At 39.2% G+C, this 19,609-nt stretch overlaps 1 protein-coding gene across 5 annotated transcripts in view; it reads right to left on the bottom strand.

The window, feature by feature from the left end:
* Positions 1-19,609, bottom strand: part of clip1a (CAP-GLY domain containing linker protein 1a) — a 52,861-nt gene that overhangs the window by 20,649 nt on the left and 12,603 nt on the right. For 4 of the 5 annotated variants that reach the window (XM_062025794.1, XM_062025793.1, XM_062025795.1 and 1 more), the window contains exons 2-10: positions 16,344-16,634; positions 12,722-13,272; positions 11,600-11,724; positions 11,322-11,538; positions 11,041-11,238; positions 7,597-7,667; positions 7,444-7,504; positions 2,245-2,349; positions 43-939 (exon numbers count right to left, since the gene is read on the bottom strand). In XM_062025794.1, the coding sequence (XP_061881778.1) occupies positions 43-939; positions 2,245-2,349; positions 7,444-7,504; positions 7,597-7,667; positions 11,041-11,238; positions 11,322-11,538; positions 11,600-11,724; positions 12,722-13,272; positions 16,344-16,434 (2,316 nt within the window). In that variant the 5' untranslated portion in view covers positions 16,435-16,634. The remainder of the gene's footprint in view (positions 1-42; positions 940-2,244; positions 2,350-7,443; positions 7,505-7,596; positions 7,668-11,040; positions 11,239-11,321; positions 11,539-11,599; positions 11,725-12,721; positions 13,273-16,343; positions 16,635-19,609) is intronic. The other variant, XM_062025796.1, reaches the window with a different exon arrangement.

Below are 19,609 nucleotides of genomic sequence, written 5' to 3'. Positions count from 1 at the left end.
GTGTGTGTGTGTGTGTTTGGGGAGTTTGGGAACAAAACACACCTTGGTACCCTGCGAGTTTTCTTTGTTCTGAACATTTTCCAGCCGAGTCTCAAGATCCTGTTTGCTTTGTGTCATTTGGCTCTTAAGGTCCGCCATTGCAGACACCATCTCTTTGGTCTCTCTATCCTTGTCTTGGGCCTGTTGTGCAAGCTTGTTGGCATTCTCCTCAAGCTCCTTTACTCTAAGTTCGGCAGTGTGAAGCTTACCGAGGACGTCCTCCATCTCTACAAGGTGCTGATTCTCTGCTTTTTCCACGCTGGACTGTAGTGCGTCCTCCAGGCGCTCTTTGTCATCAGTCAGTGATGATAGCTTCTCCTTCAAGGTCTGCATCTCCTGCATGCGAGCTGTGGCATCAGCTTCATGTTTGGCAGTGGCTTCCAGAACCAACGTATGTTCGAGCTTCAACCTTTCAAGTGCACTTTTGGTCTCCACGAGCTCTGCTGCCTGAGCACCCTCACCCTGACTGAAGGACAACTTCAACTCCTCCATGGCTTGCTGGTGGGAGGCCATGGCCGACTCCAACTTGGAACGCCACATCTCAGCGACGTTGCTGTTCTCCTTCTCAGCCTGGCTTAAGCGCATATTCAGCTGCTCGTTGTCACCGGACAGCCTGACAGATGCAGCCTGAAGCTGGGCGGCTGCCTCACTGTGGGCCTTCTCTTGAGATTCCAGCTTCTCCTTGTACGTGGACAACTCATCTTGCTGCTTGGCTTCCAGAGACGCCAACTTATCCCTCAAAGAGCTTATCTCTTCCAGGAGAGGAGAAAGGGCGGCGTTTGAGTCACCAGACACCTGTTGGGACCCTAGACGGAGCTGCAGGTCAGCAACCTCCCTGGTTCGAAGTGAGAGGTCCCGCTCAAGCTCCATGATACGGGATTTTTCAGACACCGTAGCAACCTTGAAAAGCAGAAATCTTAAATTGAAAAATAGATCTTCATGTCACACATAGTGACCCAGTGAGCTATGTGCATGACAAGACATTAAAATGAGCCCTTGTGGCATGATTCAAACAATGGAAGTGAACTTTGGAAGCATGTATGGAGCTCTACCAGTGCGTTAAATCCACATTGGCCTCTGGAGTCAAATTGCTACTGTGTTGCAGTTTGTCAGAATAAAATGCTTCTTTTCATTGTTTTAATCTATTTCTTGGCAATTAGCTTTTATTCATTTATGTCTGTGTGCTCTCGTGATTAGTGTATATTATGTACACTGTGTTTTTATAGATAATGGCCTCGACTCCAAAAAGTGCCGTGACCTAATTAATCAACATTAAATAAATGCCCCTATTTAACTAGACCTTTCCTTTTAACGGCCATAGATAAAAAAAATAACAGTGGTAGTTTAACTCTGTGCCATTGTTGCACAATACACTACTATCACAGCTGGCATGGCATCTGTAAAGCTGAGGTTTACAGTCTTTAAAAGTAAATCCCTATTTGTAAAGAACAAAACTTTCAATGTATTAATACAAGCATCTATTAGTACAAATAACAGCCTCACCCCTGACAAACACCTTAAACCCAATAGGTACCTCATAACCACTGCAAGTTAGTAATTTTTTCCTTACACCTACAGTATATAACAGGTAATAACAATATATTTAGGTCATGAATATTATGGCAAAACAGTAAATGTAATAGTTTGTGTCCCCATAAGGAACAACATTTTAAAAGCGTGATATACGTCATCTTTTAACTTAAATCATATACAATAATTGTAAGTGCTTAAGATTTTGCAGCACAATTGCCTAGAATCTGCATTATTTTGTGCTCCAAATGAACATTTCATTTCCAACAATTACTTCAATATGAAAAGGGGAGCACTAGGGGACGACAGGTTTATGGCTATCAAACAATAAGCAGCACATTTGGATGTCAGGAAGGACTGGGAGAAGTAGAAAACGATTAGCTGGGGTCACGAGAGACATGTGTCTATCTGGCTTAGCAGTGATAGGATTGTTATTTGAACTGTCAGTCAAGGCTTCTTGACTCTCGATGTGCTTATGAAACATTATTAATCCTCTGAAGTCATTTGAAAATGGACATCAACTTTGAAGAACTAACTCTGGGCGTAAAGCCAATAAATGCAACTTTGGTTTAATTGTCTACAAACCCATTCAAAGTGGAGTTCCAGTTACGGGAACCCCGGATACAACCAGTGTACGCTATCCTTCGCACAAGCCCGCGGAGCTCAATTCGTTACCCTAGTGTCTTCTAACTCCCTTTGGAGCTTCTCAGCTTTGGTCTTTTCAAAGTGCAGGCTCTGTTCAAGCTCCTTAATGTGGGCATGCTCCAGTCTGGTCTGCGTCTGTTAGTAAACAAGGAGGAGAGAAGGAGAACACACCAGTGCCACCATCACATGCCAGCCCAACACAGACTGAAACGAAGGAAACAGGCCAGAGGATGTAAAGTTTGAGAACTGAAAGGTGAGGAGGTTGGACGGTGACGGAGGGTTTGTAGGGTGGTAGTAAGTGTGTGGAAATGGGAAGACCTCCCCGTGCAGAATGCTCAGGTTGTTCCATAAACAAGGAATTGTGATGAAAGATAGAAAATATGCAGTGGGACAGGAAGCAAAAGAGCATGTGATGCTCATATGCAGGTTGGTTGAAGGGGGCGGTATATAAAGAACAGCATGCAAACTGACACCTGGTGAAAACAAAGCACATTTGAGTGTTACGATACAAAGAATCTTTCAAGCCAGTAAAACCAGGCAGGTCAGTAAAGCAGCAATGGCCAGGAGAGAAACAAGTGCTTGCGGCGCTCAAACACATGATGCAATTTTGAAGTGTTTTGATGGATTATTACAACTTTACACATGTAACCTTTTATCATGTTCTGTAATGAGAACATTCATTGTGAACATGTCACATATTCAATGTTCTGTTGAGATTATGCTTATTAAGAAACACACTGCTTTCTCTCATTGTTGCTGAGGCCACACTGTGTAATGTAGGTAGGGACAGGTATCGTTTACATTTTAACCGATACTAGTATTAAATTGGTACTTCTAAAAACGATGCCCACACTGGTACTTCAATTTTTTTTTTCAAACATTCACATTTTTATTTAAAAAATGTAAATAAATTCCTTACTTTTATGAAATGTTCTGTAATTCAAGACTAGTAATTTAATATATACAAAGTAAATGATAATTTAGTAATACATTTGAAAATAAGAAATTCAATCTACAAACAATCTTGTAGCGAAAACAGCTGCAATACACAACATAAAACGACTTGTTCGTGTTGTTAGGTTTGACTCCCATAATTGCGGCGGGGTTGTGAATGTACCTTGTTCGCCGTAACACAATATCACCACCAAGCACTTGTTGCAGATGGTCGAGTATGCATTAATTTAGCACCGAAATGAGGCGCCGACAGCACCTTCATCTTTCGGTCTGGTTACTATCGTTTTGGTACCCTTCCCTTAATGTACACTACCGTTCAAAAGTTTGGGGTCACCCAAACAATTTTGTGGAATAGCCTTCATTTTCTAAGAACAAGAATAGACTGTCGAGTTTCAGATGAAAGTTCTCTTTTTCTGGCCATTTTGAGCGTTTAATTGACCCCACAAATGTGATGCTCCAGAAACTCAATCTGCTCAAAGGAAGGTCAGTTTTGTAGCTTCTGTAACGAGCTAAACTGTTTTCACATGTGTGAACATGATTGCACAAGGGTTTTCTAATCATCAATTAGCCTTCTGAGCCAATGAGTCTATAAAATCCGCTACACCTCCCTGATACCGAAGTACATGTCAAACTACTTCCTTAACGTAAATGACCGCCATAACCACAACACCAGGGGGAGCTCCACTAACCACGTTAAACCCAAATTCCGAACTAACAAAGGTCTTAACTCATTCTCTTTCTATGCCACATCAATGTGGAATGCGCTCCCAACAGGTATAAAAGAAAGGGCATCTCTATCCTCCTTCAAAACCGCAATAAAAGTTCACCTCCAGGCAGCTACAACCCTAAACTAACACCCTCCCCGGATTGCTAACAATCAAATGCAGATACTTTTTCTTATGCCTTCTGATCTCTCTCTCTCTCTCTCTCTCTATGTCCACTACTTGATGTCCATATCCTAACCCCCCCCGCCCCCCTCCACACCCCTGATTGTAAATAATTCATTGTGATTATCTTGTGTGATGACTGTATTATGATGATAGTATATATGATAGTATATATCTGTATCATGAATCAATTTAAGTGGACCCCGACTTAAACAAGTTGAAAAACTTATTCGGGTGTTACCATTTAGTGGTCAATTGTACGGAATATGTACTTCACTGTGCAACCTACTAATAAAAGTCTCAATCAATCAAACCATTAGAACACTGGAGTGATAGTTGCTGGAAATGGGCCTCTATACACCTATGTAGATATTGCACCAAAAACCAGACATTTGCAGCTAGAATAGTCATTTACCACATTAGCAATGTATAGAGTGTATTTCTTTAAAGTTAAGACTAGTTTAAAGTGATCTTCATTGAAAAGTACAGTGCTTTTCCTTCTAAAATAAGGACATTTCAATGTGACCCCAAACTTTTCAACGGTAGTGTAAGTACTGTGTAAAACAAAAAAAGACCAGTTATCAGACCACAAAGTGCATAACTTTAAAAAAAGCAATTAAAAAAAACTAACAAAAAAAAACCCTACTATATTTCTTGAAATATTAATCTCTCGAATTAGCACCACGGCAATAAAAAAATGAAATGAATAGCTACGGCTGTGTAAACAACTAACTGATTTCGTTTTAACTGCACAACTTAGCAGTAGCTGCATTTAATGATGTAAAGTACTACAAGAGTGGAAAAACAAGTTGACTTTATATGCTTTTGTGTTTCATTGTGTCCAATAAACCATATCCAATTGTATTTACAATCCGCAAAAGTACGTATACACATCACAAAATTTAACAAATTCAGTCAGCCATTTTGAATATTCCGCTCCAAATATCTTCGGTAATTTCCGTAGATTCTACATCAGTGTAGTAACGCTTCTACACTCTGAAATTGTTATCAGATCAGTCATACAGAAAATACGCAAAAATTGGAAAGAGATGCACTGTTATTCATTCACAATCCTTATGTAAGACAAGAACACATTTGATTGGCTTTTTTTTACGCATTCAAAATCGTAAATAAATAGCTAACAATTGAGTCAACAGATCGAGGGTCCTCTATTACGCCCATTATACCCTTTCTAAAAACATTGAGAAACCGCCAACAATACATGTCGTGACCTGAAAATTAACCAAATATGAGTTAAAGTTATAAGCGCCAACGCAGACAGCCTATTTTAGAGGCGCATTGATAGCAGTGAGCTAATTCCCAGTTTACGCTGCTATTGTTAACACACTGAGCCGGTGGTTGCTTCTGCTTTGTCTCAAACTTGCTAAAACAAAATTCGAAATTATAATTCATGCATCTCTCACCTGGCAATAGACAAATGTGGCCATGGACTGAAAGGCTGGCCAACTTTATCATCCCCGAGTCGACAAAAAAAGATACAAAAAGATAATAGTTGCAGCAAAAAAAATGTAACCCTTCATGAGGATTGAGATTTAATTTTAATTTAAACAGAATTATGTGAGCGTCCCGTCGGTCGGCATCCCAGCAAAAGTAGAAATATTACAGTAAGAGTTTGTTTTATTATGGTTAGTTTGTATGTGTAGTACCTAGCAATGCTGCTGATGCTTCAGTGTCACAATAAAGCTGCATTCGTTTAGCGTTTAGCTTCTAAAACTTACTGCTCATCCTCTTTATGTTCAGGCTCAAAATAATGTGGTTCTGGATCATAATTTTTCCCAAAGTAATCGTTGTTGGCTCTCACTAAGTCTGCTTGATAAGCATTGTTGTTGATGGGGAAGGGATCTGTGGTTCCTAATGCTATGTCACAGATCACGTGACTGGCTTCCTCATTAACTCTCAAAATGGCTCGGGAATCTCTGTGAGATTGATACTATTTTGATCATAGCCATTTATTCGCAAACTTTGGAAGTCTTTTGGTGTCATGAATCAGATATATATGGTAAAAGCTTCAATATAGAGGCAATTTGTTTTTCCACTCTACTGGTACTTTAAAGTGGAGTAGTCAGCATCCAGCGGCTAGTAATTTACCTCTGTATACGCTTCAAAATGTTGCTAAACAGCTGTTGGTGTTCAATTCCAGCATGTTACACTTGCCTTTGTTGGGCAATGTATCATATATAATATATTTACAGCATTTGTATCACATATTATATAAACACATTTGTGTTCCTCTATAACAGTGATTCTCAAACTGTGGTCCGCGGGCTCCATTTGGTGGCACACCAAATAATCAATTAAATATTCAAAGAGTGTTACTTTTCAAACGGTATGTAATGTAACATTAGCCAAAAATGTTAAATATACTTGTTAAACAAAACCTCTGCTTTGTTTTAATGCATTTTTAGGTGGACTACGTTACTGTATTTTAATGTTGGTCATTATAGTGGTACTTGGAGAACCAAGTGTTTTCTGCAGTGGTACTTGGTATAAAAAAGTTTGAGAACCACTGCTTTATAATTAATGCCTGGTACTCTCTGTGGTTGAGTAAATACATTCTCCAAGCCACTATTTGAGGAAACTCTGTTCTTGGACATTCACTTGGAATGCAGAGGATGACTAAATTTAGGTGGAAATGGTCACAAATGCATACTCGACAAGAAAATATGGTGCGTTAAACTGCATTTTGCTGTGATTTACAGTGGAGACTTAATTGTAAAAGTGTGATGTCTTTAAAGTGCTATTCTGCATACACATCAAATTAGGTCTGTGACTCGGGGTAGTGGGATGACAAGGGGGCATCTCCAGTGGTTCCATGCTAAGCACTGGACCAACACGAATAAAAAGACAAAGGACAAGAGGGAAGAAAAGGTGATATCACATCAATGAAAAGTTAAAGCACAAAAATTAGTACACGCTCACTAGCGTGCAGTCAACACTGCATTATTATTTATTCTAGCTTTTAATCTGTTTGGAGTTTGGTCTGTTACGTTTTTATGAGAAGCTGCATGCACACTCTATAGGTGTCAACAGTTGTGAGTCAAACTGTTAGTGCACACATATTAAAGGTAAAAGACGCAGTCTAACCCTGACTCATTTTAAAGCTCTAGAGTTTGAGATCGGGCATCTGCAGATTAATCAAGTTGGTCCCACTGCAGAGTAATAAACCACAAATCCTTGGATCAGATTTAGTTCCAGTAATACAGTAGAGTTACAGTTATGACAGTTGGAATATTGTGATATGACAAACGTGGAAAAACACAAATGATTTTCAAAGACGGAAATCAGTTTAAATTGAAATTAATCTGTCAAGTGGCTAGTTTAATTGATGTTTTCATTGTAATCACGTGGTTCTGTGACACAAATTTACCTCCAAGTCCCCTTTGGTGATGCATGCTTCCTCTACACGGAACTGAAGGTCCTCAACCCTTCTATTTAAAACATAACAAAAAATTTCAACAGCTCAAAACACACATAATTTGAAGTATTATTTAGCATTTTATCGTCATTCACTACTGCTTACCTACGCTCCTCCTCAAGCTGGTTCAGCAGATCAACTTTGTCTTTGTCTGCCACTTCTACCAAGGCACGTAACTGCCAAAATAGAAGGGTAGAATATGTCAACACAGGGAGCTTAAACTATACCGGAGCAGAATTAATGATGTTACATATTACACTGAAAAATGGCTTGGTTCGACATCCTGTGTGTTCAGGTCAAATAGGGTGTATTGTTTTAGTTATTATTAAACAAGCTTTTATAGCTGCTTTATGTCACTGGCTCAAAATAAAAGTATTTTTCAAGCAAAAAATACAGAAAGACTACCACCGGCTTGCATATGTAACCAATAGTGGTTTAAAAGGATTATATTGTACAAAAAAAAGTTATGCTCTATTTTTTTTTTTCAAATTACGAATTAAACTCAATAAATATGGTTGTAAATTGTCAGTTAGTCCCAATAGGATGATTGGCAATCATGGCTGTCACTCACAGCCGTCAGGTATAAACATACATGTCCATGGAGCATGCACACACACACAAAAGCGGTCTCAGACGCATTCAATAATTTGGAGGTCAAGCTGTTGTTAAAATGCATTCAAGTAGAGCTGCAGCTATCTGTTATTTTAGGAAACAACTACCGTATTTTTTGGACTAGAAGTCGCAGTTTTTTATCCATAGTTTGGCCGGGGGTGCGACTTATACTCAGTAGCGACTTATGTGTGAAATTATTAACACATTACCGTAAAATATCAAATATTATTATTTAGCTCATTCACGTAAGAGACTAGACGTATAAGATTTCATGGGATTTAGCGATTAGGAGTGACAGATTGTTTGGTAAACGTATAGCATGTTCTATATGTTATAGTTATTTGAATGACTCTTACCATAATATGTTACGTTAACATACCAGGCACGTTCTCAGTTGGTTATTTATGCCTCATATAACGTACACTTATGCAGCCTGTTGTTCACTATTCTTTATTTATTTTAAATTGCCTTTCAAATGTCTATTCTTGGTGGTGGGTTTTATCAAATACATTTGCCCAAAAAATGCGACTTATACTCCAGTGCGACTTATATATGTTTTTTTCCTTCTTTATTATGCATTTTCGGCCGGTGCGACTTATACTCCGAAAAATTTGGTAATCGATTAATTTTTTTTGAATTAATCAAGTAATTGGATAAAACAAACTTTATAGCCTCAGTTTAAAGAAAATAGTTAAAATATTATTTTCCTGATGACCTTTATTCCTTGTTCCTATGAATTCACAACATTGCAATTTAACTTGAAAGCATCAATATATATGTACCGATGCATGAAACATTTAAAATAAGTTAAAAAATAAAAAAATAAATAAAAAATACACTTTGAAAAACTGATCATAGCCCAAAACCCGGTAAAAATAAGAAATAAATTAACAAAAAGGCTTTCTAAATGAGAATTAGAACACAGTCAGTTTGTTTTTAAGATAAGTAGTGCAAAAACGTTAACATGTCAACTTGTTCTGAACTCAGACTTGCCCATGCCATCTGTTGTGAAGTATATTGTTTAACAGCTCATTTGAATTGTACGTTTATATGATAAATTCTGAGCTGTTTATATTCACGTATGTCAATGTGTACTCATTTATACAGCGATAAGACTGAAAAGAGCAATTGCAGGGTTGTTCTTTAGGCGAAAAAAAGAACTACATTTCCCATGATCCTGTGGGAACGGGAGCAGGAAGTTGATTTGAGAATATTGTTGACGGTACACGGAAGCCGTTGTATGTAACGAGATCTTGATAACCTGACACCTTTGGTATACAAAGAACTCGTCAACCAACATCCTGCCTCCTCATTGAAGTCTGATCAATGAGAAGGCAGCGTTAGTAGGCGGAAATAGACTTTTAACATGTTTTAATTGCTACCTCAGTACATTCGAAGGTTTCTTTCTGGTGACATGTTTCCAAGTTAGAGTCTAACTTATACCCAGGGGGGCAGATCATTGATGTAGTGCTATTGTAAAATACCAGCTCTGTTTGACAATGCAAACATTTCATGTTTTTCATTTTGAAAGGATCGCAAAAACGTTCTCTCGTGTTTACCCCCATTGTTTTTCTTTGAGCCACCTCTCGCCGTCACTACATCACTGTTCAAACTACAGCGCAACCCACAGCACTGCTCTAATATGCGCTCTAATAATCAAAATCATTAAATGGATAACCAAAGCAAAAAAATATATAATTATTCAAGCTTTTTTCGCCTCAAATTAATTGATTTAATTAATGAATCGTTGTAGCTCTACATTCAGCTAAACTTTGCCAAATCATTATCCATAACTAGGGGTGTAACGGTACACAGAAATTTCGGTTCGGTACGTACCTCAGTTTAGAGGTCACGGTTCGGTTCATTTTCGGTACAGTAAGAAAACAACAAAATATACATTTTTGGGTTATTTATTTACCAAATTTGCAAAACCTTCCACCAAAAATATTTTTCTTAGTGGAATATTTGATGTGAAGTAATCGGAACTTTGGATAGGTCAATAATTCATAACAACATTGATTTTGATTCAATATTATATTTTGAGCAATGACAGTTTGAAAGAAAAAAAACATCTTTGTTTTATTAGTCAACATTGCAACTTTTTCTAAATTACATTTAACCTTTAAGCTGTTTTATTTCACTTTTGTTATGCTTTTGTTTATTTTAATAGTATTTTTAGAATGTGCCGTGGGCCTTTTAAAACATTAGCTGTGGGCCGCAAATGGCCTCCGGGGCACACTTTTGACACCCCTGCTATAGATAGTAAAAAATTAAATCTGATAAATCTATGGATAAAAAGCAGAGCCTGGCGACGCATGCGCGTTTATCATAACTCTCTCTCTCTTTCTGTCTCTGCCCCTCCCTCACGAATGCTGCTGCGCACACAATTTGTTTTGTTTTTAACCCCTTCTTAACCCTGAACGTACATTGAAAATGCACGCAACCCTAACTCAAAATGCCGGACACTCCGCCCTGACAGCTCCGCAAAAGAGGACATGTCCGGTGAAAAGAGGACGTATGGTCAGTCTATCGTAGCCCGTTAGCTGCTAGCATGCCGTGTGTTGTGCCTCGGTGTGCATTGTTTACACAACGTGCGTTACGCTACTTAATATGTCGTGTGGAAACTCGTTCGGTACACCTCCAAACCGAACCCCCGTACCGAAACGGTTCAATACAAATACACGTACTGTTACACCCCTATCAATAACAGACAACAAACGTAACTAATTGATGTCGTTGTGGCTTGTGCAGCCCTTTGAGACACTTGTGATTTAGGGCTATATAAGTCAACTTTGATTGATTGATGATAATAAGCACTCGTAGTTTACATGCTCGGAGCAGGAAGAGGCGGGTTTGCAGCACGGTGGAAAGTTAGCACTCTCAAGTCAGCCATCTATCAGTGAGATAAAGCAGCATTAAACAGTAACAATAGGCAACCTGCTCCTGGTCGTCCCTGAGCAGCGTGATTTCTTGCACCATCTCCCCAACTTGGCCCGTGGCTTTGGCAACCTCGGCTTTCTCCATGTCCCTCTCCACCATAAGCTGCTCAATGTGTTGTTGCTTTTCCTTCAGCGCCTCCTGCAAGGCCGTGGTGCCTGAAATCTTGCGATTGTACCGCGACGACGTCTCTGTTAGCTGCAGTCATACAGATAAAAAAGAATAACAGGTCAACAACATCCATAACAAAAAGACGACTGCAGCTTTGAAAAGAGCCTTACCAGGCCTGTGCGGCTTGGCTTGTTGCTGACTGAGGAGGCCACGGAACTCATGCTGCTGATGGAGGAGGCACTGGGGCTTCGCTTCAACCCTGTTGGGGTGGCCACCACTTTACGAACAGTCGTCTTTGCCTTGGCAGGCGTGGTGGAAGGGAAGCCAATGCGTGTGACTTTGTGCACTGGCGCAAATAAGCCATACTTTGGTTGGCACCGGAAATACCTGCCGACAGCAAAGCGATCATTTGAAACATTTCATGACACAGATTTCTGAGCGATTGTACCTTGTGCCTGCCACGGCCCCGTCATTTTTTCCCAAAGGTTCATCCAGTTCTACGCCGCACCACTCGCCTTTGGCAAAATCGGTTTCTCCCAAGAAACGGACCACTCCTGCCTTGGTTCCGCCAACCTGAAAGATATAACTCAGTACCTTAGTCGACGTTTAAGCCCCTCCTCAGTAGATAAGAGAGTCCCTGGGGAGTAATCAGCTTTGCTAGAATAAAATCCTAAATGACATAATTCCATCAAAGCAACAGAAACATGTGCCAGCCTTGAACAGATTGAGGTCAAACTGTCAACATAAGAAACTCATTTTTGACCTTCAACTATTTGAACACACAGTTGGGAAGTTTGGAAAATGGTTAAGGGCAGCACATTTAAAAGAAGCAAAAGTGACATTATACCATGTAGTGTTTCCTATACAGTCAAAAAAACTTTTTGTTTTGCTGTTGTCAGAAACACAACCAACTCAAGTTTTTTTTTCAGTTATTCTTTTTTATACCCTTTGTGTTTTTCAGTGTTTGGTGATAGGAATGTAGGTATCAATAAAGAAATAGGATAATAAATTAGAATTAGTGACGCCACCTAGTGGGTTGCGGTCAAAATGCTTTGGAATAATAATGTCAGCATACATGTAACACAGATATTCCTTTTACCGGTATCTCACCTTTTATGTAAGGGGCACCGGAAGTTGGCAGACCCGTCAGCGATCCTGTTCTGTCTCCCTGTAATGTTTGATCCTGTTCTGTCTCCCTGTAATGTTTGTCTGATCTTGAATGGGATTGTGCTGAAAATTTTAATTTCCCCTCTGGGATTAATAAAGTATTTCTGATTCTGAAGTGACTTATAGACAATTAGTTTGCTAAATCCCACTCGTGCCAATGCAAAAATGTTTTGCTTTGTCAAGTCAAACTTCGGGGCTGAATAAGAGTGTCGTCATGTGGCACATTCGTCAGAAATATAATAGCACAGGGAAGAAAAGTTGGGGTGTTTCAACAAATGTTCACCCTTTTAAGCATAGCAGTTCAGCAGTGAGATTATTATTATTATATATTATATTATATTATTTATTATTATTATTATTATTATTATATATTATGTGTATGTACTTATGTAACAAATCTTACCAACACACGGTCGCCCATCTTCAGCTCCCGCTCTCCCTTCTTGACTGATCCGCTCTCTGAGAGGTTGGAGGTGGATTCACTGTTCGTACAAGCCAGGTTAGAAGGCGGCGTAGCGGGCGCAGGTCGTGCAGGGGTTGAGGCCTTTTTGGCTGCTACTGATGAGGGAAGTGCTGATTTTGGTGCTTGCGTTTGGGAGGAGACACTGCCCACCGATGGGGTGGGGGATGCGGCGCGGGACGATGGTGCCGTCTCAGTTCCATTGGCCTCCCCTTCCGTGCGGGACAGCTTAGAAGGACGGGTAAATATCCCCCGCAAGGCTTCACACTGGAAATAGCGCACACCGGCCACGGAACCATCATTCTTTCCAATGGGCTCATCCAAAACGATGCCAGCCCACTGTCCAGGGGCGAACTGGGTCTCTCCCAAAAACTGTATGCACCCCGGCTTGTTCCCATTCACCCAAACTCGCTCCCCCATCCTGAAGGCATCGCCGGCACTAAGGGCATCTTCTACGTCGGCGGCTAATTTTTCTGCCGGTGCAGCCTTACTTCCTGTTAATAACATGACAAAGGGCAATAAAGAAAATGTACAATACAATATACACTGCAAAAACTGAAATCTAAGTAAGATTAAATATCTCAAATAAGGGTGATATTTGCTTATTTTCTGTCTGATAAGATAATTATTCTCACTAAGCAAATTTTATGTTAGAGTGTTTTACTTGTTTTAAGGGTTTTGGTCCTAAATGATCTCAGTAAGATATTACAGCTTGTTGCTGAGATTTGATGACCTATATTGAGTAAAACATGCTTGAAACTAGAATATCAACTGTTGCAAAGCTGTGTCATCAACACTCACAAGTATAAAACTACTTTTTTAAAGTAATCATTTCTTACTTCAAGCATGAAAAAAAAAATCATGATGCCGAGCGCATATCATTATGTCAAGATAATGGCACTGGCATTTACTTAATTTAAGAATATTTTTCAACATATTGAGCAAAAAGGTCTCTTTTTTTTCTACCAAGAAAAGTGCACTTGTTATTAGTGAGAATATACTTATTTTAAGGTGTTTTGGGTTCATTGAGGTTAGCTAATTTTACTTGTTTTGGAAAGTCTTGACAAGCCGAATGTTCTTGTTCTATTGGCAGATAATTTTGCTTAGTTCAAATAAAATACCCCTAATTTATTTTTTTCTTGTTTTTGAACACTGACTTTTTGCAGTGTAATCAGCTGATTATTAGGAAAACTGCATAAGAACACTGAACCAGAGGAGTTATGAAAAAGTATAGAAATAAAAAAATGTAAATTTATTACATTACATGTGTTTAATTTTCCTTTTTAGACCAGGGGGACTTCAATGTTTTCATTCAAAGAATTCAGTATAGCCAGGCTAATAGCTAGCTGGCAACTAGAGCACTAAAAGCTGGCTGTCTTCCATGCTAAGATTATTACAAAAATACAGTATAATTATGTATTAATGTTTTTTAACCTGCAAGGTACAGTGAGCGAGTGGCTATGTCACTGCCATTTATAAACCAATGTTAATGTGTATTTAAAGACAATAAAATTAATACAATAGGAGGTGTCCAGATCCCAAACATGGAATGAGATCGGAGCCGATATTTGCCATTTTTAAATGATTGGTGATCAGCTGATGAGCTGCCGAGCGCAGCCGATCTTTACCACAGCTGTGACCCAGTTAGGGCTGCAATCATTAATCGAGAAAAATCGATTAATTGAATGAGAAAAAATAACTGATTTGTATTTTGTTGCTTCCAAGGTTTGTTAGAGTGAAATAAGCGCAAGACTGCACCAATAGAGAGCACAATATAGTGGTGCACCTATTTTTAGGGTCAGGACTCGAAATAGGATTGGATCTGATGCCAAAAAAAAAAACGGATTGGGATCAAAGGCCAAAAATGTTGATTGTAACATCTAAGGGTGTAACGGTACGTGTATTTGTATTGAACCGTTTCGGTACGGGGTTTTCGGTTTGGTTCGGATGTGTACCGAACGAGTTTCCACGCGGACATATTAAGTAGCGTACCGCACGTTGTGTAAACATTGCACACCAAGGCACAACACACGGCATGCTAGCAGCGACCGGGCTACGACAACATGTAAAAAGCCAGAGCTGGAAGACCTTCCTGCCTCGTTAAGATCTCCTGTTTGGGAACACTTAGGCTTCGCGGTGCGATACAACAATGGAGGACGGAGGTTTGCCGACATTGTTCAGCAGCAGTAGGGTATGCTTCTGGCAACACGTCAAACATGCTAACCCATTTGAAGCGTCACCACCCCCAAGTGAACATCGCTTCAACGAAGACAAAGACGAGCGTCGTGCAAACACCGCATTCAAGCAGCCTCCCCTCGGCGAGTCAGGCAGGGCTAATGCAATAACAAATGCCGTTGGTGTTTTTATAGCACCAGATTTAAGACCATATTGCATTAAAAACTAGATTTTGACCCACTGAGACATTGTAACTGCAAGCAGGTCTGCTCTTTCTGCAGACAATGTGGATAAACTGATTTTTCTGGCAAAAAAACATGAAGATTGAGTGAAAGTCACCAGGGTTAAAGGCTGGGGGTGGAAAGAAAAGTTAACCTGAGGCCGAGTTGACTTGAAACTGTTTAATGTTGCACTTTTTATATGTAGAAGAAAAGTTTTGTCATTTTATTTAATCTGAGCAACAACTCGAGGCAGTTTATGTTGATTAACGTGGACCCTGACTTAAACAAGTTGAAAAACTTACTGGGGTGTTACCATTTAGTGGTCAATTGTACGGAATATGTACTGTACTGTGCAATCTACTAATAAAAGTCACAATCAATCAATCAAAAAAAGCACTTTATATGTAGAAAGGTTTTGTTAAGAAACCATTCTGTGCCTTATCTTATTAAGTTTTTATTTTATATATGTTGACCACATTAACCCTGGCAATGGACCCTGTGTGTATATGTATGTTATTGTTATGCTTAGCATTCATGGCTGCCTGCTGTTGCACTGATCAGCCTAGTGGTGGCTCACATCCTTCACACACACAGCTATTTCTATTTTGGGGCAGAATTATTATAGTGTTCCCAATGTTAAAAGGATAAAGCCATTGTTTACAAATTTGGTAAATAAATAACCAAAAAAATGTATATTTTGTTGTTTTCTTACTGTACCGAAAATGAACCGAACCGTGACCGCTAAACCGAGGTACGTACCGAACCGAAATTTTTGTGTACCGTTACAACCTTAGTAACATCCCTAAAATACAACGTTGTTAAAAGCCTAATCAACCAAAAATTTCACAGCCACACTGCAGTACCTCTGTGGACCCCTGTTGAAGACCTGCTTTAGACTGTGCAGCGGGCCAAGAAAAAAAACATGTAATGGGCCACAAAAATTCATAATTTACAGCTTAACCTAGTCTGTAAATTGGCCAACAATTGCTAAAAGGTTGTTTCCACAGTGTCAAACTCATATTGACAGTTGTATTTCATATTTTGGTTATTTTAATTAAGAGAAGAAAGCCATTTTATTAGAAACACCTCACAGTGCAAATCTAAACTAAGCATTTTTTTTTTTTAATACAGGCAAAATTATTTTTATATTTAGATATTGATGATCCTACCTGTGCTGGGGTTGGTCTTAGGTGCGCCTGTCCCAAGTGGTCTGGCTATCTTACTGGGTCCTTTGATCCCACTGGGCTTGGCTGAGCTCATATTTCCTCTTGTGATCTGATGGAGCCACGAGGCTGTTGTCCGTCAAAAGGCACAGTCTGAACCCAGACCATGTAAACTACCGTTTAAGGCTCTTGGACAGTGAAGTTTTCTCTTATCCTCAAGAAAACAACAGCAATGAAAAAACAAAACAAAAAGGGAGTAGGGTAGGGGGTAAAAAAATGGTGCTCTGGAAGAGGACCCTGTTTGGATAAGAGAGAGAAAATTAAAAGAAGGCTTTATTAGGGTGACATTTGCTGCAGATAGCACAGTTAGCAGTAATTTAACTAACTTACTAAAGTAAATACAAGCTAGTACAACTACTCAGGTCATGCACAGCAACTTTGTTTTGCTAGCCCCATCAAAGGAGGCATTCTGTTCCTGTTATGACAGCAAAGACCACCGACCTAAAAATACCCGCCAAAGGCCAGACGATACGCCGGCACAGCTAATACCTTTGCATCTCCTGCACCACCCCGTCGAGCAAACACGGTGTCGCACAATTTAATTTCGCCAAATAAAAAAAATCTGCAAGTCTAGTCCGGCATCTAAAACTGGATTACAGCGGATGGAGTGGGAAAACGACCACCAGCAGCATCGGATAATCCTATTTTTCGGATTAGCTCCTTGCAAAAAAAAAGCGATTGGATGCATGTCCAATTTTAAATTAAGCACCCTCTGAGTAGATTCTTTACCTTATGGTGTGCCTGTCACATCAAGATGGATAATCTGGTAAATCTAGATACAAACTGACTAATGGTGGACCTCAGGTCTCAAAACACTTGAGTCATTCATTACAGGAGTTGCATCACATTAAGACTCCTTTAAGCAGCAGAAGTCAAGATGAGGTCATTTTAAATGTTTCACTGCATGCACAGTGATTGCCCAAGTTAAACAATTTGGAAGTAGGTGTCAAATTGAAAGGGAAATAGGTACACAACTATACCATCAAACCAGCCTATAGCTTAAGTATTTTATTTGCCTTTTGTGTGTGTGTGTCTGTCACAGTGGTGTCACCGATGAGCCAGACTATAGGACTGTACTCAAAGACAAGATTGCCTTCATGTTCCACTTTCAGGACAATGAACTATACTGACACATTAGTTAACCCCTGTACAGTACTTTAGGGATGGACAAGCCTTTTGACAATTTTGTCTTACTAGACTCTTTTGGAGTTACCCATTTCATTCGTAAAATGTGACGGTTATCATATTTAACCGAATAGGACTACAGAAATAACTAGGGATGCTCCGATAAGGGATTTATGCTGCAGATTCCGATACCAGTGAGATTGGCCAATACCAATACTGATCCCATGTACTAACTCTACCTTTTTCTATTTATTTTATTAGAGTGAGTACTATTGATAGTTGAAAAATATCAGCACAATATTTAAATAAACTCATTATTTTTCCCTACATACGATTGTTAGATCAAAACAAATTCAATACTACACCATAACAAAAAAACAAAACAAAAAAAACTACCATGAATTACTCATTTAAAGGCTTTGGTTTTTGCTAGTGGGCCAGGCCAAGCTTTCCTTATCTCTAAACTAAAATGGGAAATGTGTAGTGTTCTGGGCTTCAGACATGATTTTATTTCATAATTCATTGAGAGAAAAAAACGCCTGGATAGGCTTTGTGTATGTAGTGTGTGCCTTCCTTGGTTTACAGCTATGTTGTTATTATGCTGTTTGTTACTTATGTATTTTATGTTGCAGCTATTTAAAAAATAGTAGTGTCAATTTGTTCTGGCCTGAAACAAAATGGCCCTTTGAAACATATCTTTGTCTTTGTGTGTTGTATGTAGACCACATTGCTTAGCAGAGTTCAGTGATGCAAATGCATGTCAAGTTGATCAACAGATTGTATTATTCTCCAGTGCAATAACAGTACTGAAATGAAGGCTAAAAGGGCATTAAAAGGGGCCTTAAAAAAATAAAATAAAATAAATATAAGTACAGTATTTTTGGACTATAAGTCGCAGTTTTTTTTTCATAGTTTGGCCGGGGGTGCGACTTATACTCAGGAGCGACTTATGTGTGAAATTAACACATTACCGTAAAATATCAAATAATATTATTTAGCTCATTCACGTAAGAGACTAGACGTATAAGATTTCATTGGATTTAGCGATCAGGAGTGACAGATTGTTTGGTAAACGTATAGCATGTTCTATAGGTTATAGTTATTTGAATGACTCTTACCATAATATGTTACGTTAACATACCAGGCACGTTCTCAGTTGGTTATTTATGCGTCGTATAACATACACTTATTCAGCCTGTTGTTCACTATTCTTTATTTATTTTAAATTGCCTTTCAAATGTCTATTCTTGGTGTTGGGTTTTATCAAATAAATTTCCCCAAAAAATATATATATGTTTTTTTCCTTCTTTATTATGCATTTTCAGCCGGTGCGACTTATACTCCGGAGCGACTTATACTCCGAAAAATGCGGTAACTAAATAGTTACTTTTCACAGTAACGCATTACTTTTTGGTGTAAGAAACTGAGTTAGTAACTGAGTTACTTTTGAAATAAAGTAACTAGTAACTGTAACTAGTTACTGGTTTTCTGTAACTAACCCAACACTGGTTAAGACTGAGGAGCAATCGCATTACTGTCAATTCATGACTCTGTAACGCTGCACGAGTTAGGGTGTTCCTCACAACTGCCCACCCAAAAGCTGTATAAGTGGGTGACGTACGTATTAGCACTGGGGAAGACTAGCCTAGTAGTGCAATCTATCCTAAAGACTCAATTCTTCAATTTATTTGGACTCCAAACAAACTGAAAGTTTAAAACAGTTCTCTCAAACACCAACTCATGACTTCTGTGGGCTACTATAATGTATTATTAGTGAGCTAAGACACCAACTCTTGATTACCAGCATCACACAAGCATATCTTTAATGTGTGCACTCGCTTCCAGTAAGCAAGAGTTCACTCTTTCTTCCACACATTCTCCCAAGATGTGTCTCAGCCAGAAGAATGAAGGGCAGCCATCAGCAACGACCCAGTTTAACAAGAGCGCTCTAGTTTTCACCCGTCGTGCCATTGAAGGATAGCGGTGTGTGCCCTCGGGTTGTCGGGACAGTCAAGAAGAAAGAGACATCACTGATGATATTGTGGTGGGGGGTGCTAATTCACCCTTATAAAGTCTTCATTCTCAAA

This window comes from Entelurus aequoreus, linkage group LG17 (genome assembly GCF_033978785.1).
Source record: "Entelurus aequoreus isolate RoL-2023_Sb linkage group LG17, RoL_Eaeq_v1.1, whole genome shotgun sequence".
NCBI lineage: Eukaryota > Metazoa > Chordata > Actinopteri > Syngnathiformes > Syngnathidae > Entelurus > Entelurus aequoreus.
This window is presented reverse-complemented; position numbering and strand designations above follow the sequence as displayed.